Source organism: Lathyrus oleraceus, chromosome 5, assembly GCF_024323335.1.
Source record: "Lathyrus oleraceus cultivar Zhongwan6 chromosome 5, CAAS_Psat_ZW6_1.0, whole genome shotgun sequence".
Taxonomy (NCBI): Eukaryota; Viridiplantae; Streptophyta; class Magnoliopsida; order Fabales; family Fabaceae; genus Lathyrus; species Lathyrus oleraceus.
The window spans coordinates 213,113,802-213,119,845 of record NC_066583.1 but is presented as its reverse complement, the minus strand read 5'-3'; the positions used below and the strand labels follow the sequence as shown (position 1 = coordinate 213,119,845).

Here is a 6,044-nt window from a genome sequence, read left to right as displayed (position 1 = left end):
TTAATTTAAAAAAATACTCCTTGCAGAACAACTTTATCACTAAATCAAGAACGTTTCTCAAAGCGCTATGGCTACAAATATGTGAAATAATAAAAAATAGTTTAGAGATATTATGAGAGGGGGAAGTGAGATATCTCATGTTTTCTAGATGAGAATAAATGAAGTTTTCTAGATGAAAATAAATGAATGGGGGTTATATTTATAGGCCCAATGATGGTTCAAAATAGGAAATGATCCATGGGAAAATTAATGTCTTAATCAATTAGCTAAACGATTAGGAACATGCAATAATCGACTATTATTACCCAAATTTGAAGATTTTTGAAATTCTGGTATCAGATATGAGATGACGAAGGTAATGTCACGACACTAATATCTGATTAATACAAACAGGATAAAAGATAAAGAACAGTAATGCAAGAGACACAAGCAATTGTTAACCCAGTTCGGTGCAAACTCACCTACGTCTGGGGAATACCAAGCCAGGAAGGAAATCCACTAAATAGAATCAGTTCAAAGACTCTCAGTACACAACACAAGTTACAGTCTTTTTCACCTAATCTCTACCCATGTGACTTCTACCTAAGAACTCTTAGATATGAGATCCCACTCATTCCCCCTCAATCACACCAGTGATATAAACAAGAATTACAATGAAAAGAAGACACTCCTCAAAGACACACACTTGATCTTACTTAACAGCTTCAATCAAGTAGACACACACTCATGCTTAAAAGCTTAGAGTGACAAATTACAACTCAAAAATCAGACCGATTCAATCATCTATGGATGAATTGAATGGCTTACAATTCACACGACCATACAAGAGTAAAACCCTTATTCTCTCTCAATATTTCGTTCATTATTTCTTGTGTATCAAATTAGGTTTTCCATGTCCTTTTTATAGAAGCATTTGGCTGGGCTTGGACATCATAAAACCCTAAAACTATTTTCCATTTAAATCTTCTCATGACAGTTGATTAGATCTCTTTGAAAAATAAGTTAATCTCGTTGTAATTACTAATTGATAGCGTGTTTAATCATCTCATCAATCAAACATAGATTTGCATTAAAAACGCAATCACATAATACATAACATTCAGACTGAATGTTCTGTATACAGATGTCATGACATCTGGTCTGACATCCTGGTAAAATCCTGCATAATCATATTTTAAACATCCAGAAGGTACATGTTATCTTGTGTTAAGACAACACATGTGACATCTTGTGAACACTCTAGGTTTTACCAAAATTGCTTCCAACACAAGAACCAATAATTTTGATAGAGAGTCGTTATCATTTATTAAGATATTGTCATAATCAATTATAAACTTATTTCTCGCATATCATCTTGGAGTTTAGGATTTAACCCCTTTTAACTTTCCTACAGTGAGGTGAACTCATAAACCATACTTTCCCCATCACTAAACTCCTTAGAAAGTAGGTTCCTGTTTTCTATCTCATCTAGTGTAAACCAATAAGACGTTCCCTTTGAGTGTTCACTGTAATATTAATATGTCTATTGATAAAGCTACCTTGTCGATTTTTTTATCCCATTACGACGGAAACATATGACCTTCAGAATGAGTCACGAGGTACACCTCCTAGAGGGAACCTGAAGTGTCCTCTTCAATGAGGGATCCTTTCCTTACATTAGTATTCTATTTGTTAACTGGTGAGGTTTGCATACCACTAGACGGTGACATATTAAATGTGTTAATAGATTTTTCGCATATAATCTTTGACTCGCCTTCAGGGTTTCATATAGTTTGTCTTGTCAACACTTCAATTGGATCACTCTTCTAGCTAGCACAACCTTCCTCGCCCCTCTTTAGCTTGGTCTTCTCGAGGAATGCCTTCCTTTTCACTAGTGAAACTAGTTCCATTCTTTCAGAATAAGAAACATCAAATAATTATCCAAAGGACATGATAAATAAAATATGAGATAATAACGTAAATTAAATTTATGCAGAAAAGCATAAAGTACAACATTGTCGCCCTCTATATTCATTAAATCCCTAACATTCATGGTGTGTATATTTTCTAGGAGGTCAACCCTATATTTCTCAAACTTTCTGAGCTTATCATAATCAAAACATGTGATTCATACAGGGTCACCCATCCAGTAAAGGGGAAACATATGAGTTCATTCTTCATTCGAAATGACCCCAAGGAAGTTAACATCACCTTGTACTTAAAGAACTTTGTTTTCTAGTTCTTATTGCTCGAGAAATATAGAGAAAATAGCCATATGTTTGAGAAAGAACATATAGAAATCCAATTTTACTTGTCAACCCCATTCATTATATAAAAAGATAAGAAAACATGCATAGTATGGGTAATTCCTATACTACACCACGAGATTTTGAACCCCTTCACAATGGCCCGGGTGTTGGGGTGAAGTTACGAGGAGAAACATTAATCCTTTTTAGAACTTCAACCTCAAAGGAGATGAAGGGGATATTCACTCCTAAACATGTCCCTCTTAACTAAGTCCCATTTAACTATCAAATTTTCTTGTCTTGAATTTTTAATACAACGATGTCATAACTTGTATCTCTCTGTGTGAGTCTCTGGTTCAAACTCATTGTCCTTCTCTTAGCACTCGTTAATTAAATAATTATCTAGAGAGAGAGGGAGTATAGAAAAGAAATATATAAGAGTCTACAAAGAGGAATTATAGGATGCTTGCAACGAGCTTGAATGAAGAAAGAGGGTTGCAGAAGGAATACTCATAAACTAAGAGAATATAAAGAAGAAGCAATGAAAGTGATAGAGGCTTATATTGGAGTTTATAAAAACCAGGGACCCCTTGAACAAAACTCTAATCATAAACATGTCAAGATATCAAGGGATATGCTTCCAATTATATAGTAAATGAAAAACCTAGATTGAATGATCCTTCCCGATAAACTTAACCAATCATAACCACATTAAAGAAAAACCAAAAGGTCTACACAAAAGACCGCTAGTTCAGAATATATATATATATATATATATATATATATATATATATATATATATATATATATATATATATATATATATATATATATATATATATATATATATATATATATATATATATGGGTTAATGATCACATTCTTTCATATATCTTTTGCTTTTACTTGGTTTATCTCGTACATTATCTTTTCAATTACACTCAGTGCAAGTTCATATTTTATTATTTTTGATATTATTTTTGTAATTTTGGCCTGGTTTCAATTCAGATTTTATCATCCAAACCAACAAAACACTATTCAAATTATTCAATCCAAAATAAACCATCAATTTGAATGTGGTCATCCATTCTTTCTTTATCTCAATTATAGTAAAATTCAAATTTTAGAATTCAAATGTCTTTACAACATTATAGTAAAGCTTTTTTATCTTAACCAATATATATTGTTAAGATTAGCTACTTTAATCATTGGATGAGATTAGTTGATTAATATAGTTGATAAGGCTATTGTTAGTTAGGTGGTTATTTATTTAGTTAGTTTCATTTGATTGGCTATTATGTGATAGGAGTGTACTATATAAGAGTTGTACTATCCCACTTGAATAATCAATGAAGCTATGATTCTCTCTTCTTGAAGTTTTCTTTCTCATTTCCATTTTATTATCCTTTCTTTAATGATGAAATAGCTTCATCACAATATGGTATCATTCGCCAATTCGATTCTCCTTCCGAAGCTATCCAATTGAATCCTTCTACTCCATTTGTTTTTCTTTCTGCATTCACTTCTTTCTGCATCCATGGCTCCTCCTCGAGCTCCACCACTTGATCCCGCTTTGGATCAAACTTCACCTTATTTTGTTCACCCCAGCGATGGCCTCGGTTTTGTTACAGTTCTTCCGAAACTCACTGGTTCCAACTATCATTCATGGGCTCGAAGCATGAAGAGGGCTCTTGGTGGCAAAATGAAGATTGAGTTCATTGAAGGATCTTTTCCTGTTCCTGCTGATTCTTTCGATCCATCTCTGTGTGCTTGGAATCGCTACAACATGCTAGTACATTCTTGGATCATGAATTCTGTTTCAGATTCAATTTCTCAGTCTATCGTCTTCATGGAGAATGCGCTTGATGTATGGAAAGATTTGAAAGAAAGGTTTTCTCAGGGTGACCTCATTCGTATTTCTGAGCTGCAGCAAGAAATATATAATCTCAATAAAGAAACCAAATCGGTAACTGATTTTTTTTCTGATTTTAAAATTCTTTGGGAAGAATTAGATTTGTATTTGCCTTTACCAACTTGTACATGTCGCATAAAGTGTTCTTGTGAAGCTATGCGTAGTGCAAGATCTAATCATCAGCTGCTGTAAATTATCAAATTCTTGACTGGTTTGAATGACCAATTTGTTGTAGTTAAGTCTCCAATCTTGTTAATGGATCCTTTGCCTAATATGAATAATATATTCTCCATGGTTATCCAACATGAGCGACAAATTCAGCTCCCTATTCCCAATGATGAGTCTCAAACACCGATTAATGCTGCTGATTCCAAGAAGTTTAGGGTAAGAAACAATACATTCAAGCATGGTGCTCGTGTTTGCACATTCTGTGGCAAGACTAATCACACTGTGGAAAACTGCTTCAAGAAACATGGTGCACCACCTCATATGCAGAAGCAGTTTCAGAATTCAGCTAACAATGTGGCATCATATGGAAATGATGATGGATCTTCCTCTAGTGGTGCTAACATAAAAAGTGACAATTCACCTATGACTCAAGGTCAATTCAGTGCTTTAATGGATCTAATTCAGAAATCAAGCATTGGCCAATCCTCAGGACATGCTTCTTCCAACCAAGTTGTTGTTGGTCATCCATCAACAGGTAACACATATCATTGCATGCATAGTAGTAGTAGTGGTTCTTGGATCATTGATTCAGGAGCTATTGATCACATATGTAGTTTTGTCCAATGGTTTCGTTCATATAGGAAAATTATTCCCATCAATGTTAGATTGCCAAATGGATAATGCCTTGTTGCTAAACATTCTGGCACAATTTATTTTTCCCCTGACTTCATTGTGCATAATGTTCTTCTGATTCCTGAATTTTCTTTAAACCTATTATCTGTTTTAAAATTGTGTGAATCCTCTAATTGCAATGTCAATTTCCTCAATTCACAATGTGTTATACAGGACAAAATCATCATGAAGATGACTGGTTCTGCTGAGCATAAAGATGGATTGTACTACTTAACACTAAGAGATAATGATCCACCTACTACACACACACCTGCTTTAACCTCTGCCCTAGCAGCCAATGCCACTTTACCAGATAGAGCCTTATGGCATTTTAGATTAGGACACTTATCTTAAAATAGACTATTGTACTTACATTCTCAATTTCCCTTTATCAAATTAAATCATAAAGATGTTTGTGATGTATGTTGCTATGCTAGACAAAGAAAGCTTTCTTATACTATTAGTAATAATAGAGCTGCTCACCCTTATGACTTGATCCATTTTGACATTTGGGAACCTCTTACTGTTCAATCTTTACATGGTCATTCATATTTTTTAACTGCTGTTGATGACTGTAGCAGATACACATGGATAACATTAATGAAAGCCAAATCTGAAGCTAGACAGCATGTTATAAACTTTGTTAGTCTCATAGAAAATCAACATAAGCTTCATGTCAAAATTATCAGAACTGATAATGGTCCTGAATTTAGCATCCCTGAATTTTATGCATATAAGGGAATCATTCATTAAACAAGTTGTGTTGAATCTCCACAACAAAATGGTAGAGTGGAGAGGAAACATCAACATTTATTAAATGTTGGAAGAGCTCTTCTTTTTCAGTCAAAACTTCCAAAGAAATTCTGGTCATGTGCCATTTTGCATGCAACATTCATTATAAATAAACTTCCTACACAAGTTTTAAACAATCTTTCTCCTCATTTCATACTGCACAATGCACATCCAAATATGCATAGTCTCAAAGTGTTTGGATCTCTAGATTTTGCATCTGTAGCGGTGTATTCGTCACTTTATGATTTATTGGCTAAATCAAAAGCAAAGTATA

General features: G+C 33.8%; 1 protein-coding gene across 1 annotated transcript; it reads left to right on the top strand.

Annotated features, from left to right (window-relative positions):
- Window positions 1–3,763: 3,763 nt before the first annotated feature.
- LOC127079786 (uncharacterized) lies at window positions 3,764–5,731 on the top strand. The gene is made up of 4 exons (XM_051020154.1): window positions 3,764–4,262; window positions 4,374–4,966; window positions 5,153–5,202; window positions 5,416–5,731. The coding sequence occupies exons 1-4, from the start codon at window positions 3,764–3,766 to the stop codon at window positions 5,729–5,731; spliced, it is 1,458 nt and encodes a 485-aa protein (XP_050876111.1).
- The last annotated feature ends 313 nt before the right edge of the window (window positions 5,732–6,044 follow it).

What these genes read in the sequence shown, in the direction of transcription:
- LOC127079786 (XM_051020154.1), top strand. Translation starts at nt 3,764, where the DNA reads ATGGCTCCTCCTCGAGCTCCACCACTTGATCCCGCTTTGGATCAAACT. An exon ending in GTATTTGCCTTTACCAACTT is followed by an intron (nt 4,263 to 4,373) that starts GTACATGTCGCA and finishes AATTTGTTGTAG; the next exon opens with TTAAGTCTCCAATCTTGTTA. An exon ending in GGAAAATTATTCCCATCAAT is followed by an intron (nt 4,967 to 5,152) that starts GTTAGATTGCCA and finishes TGTGTTATACAG; the next exon opens with GACAAAATCATCATGAAGAT.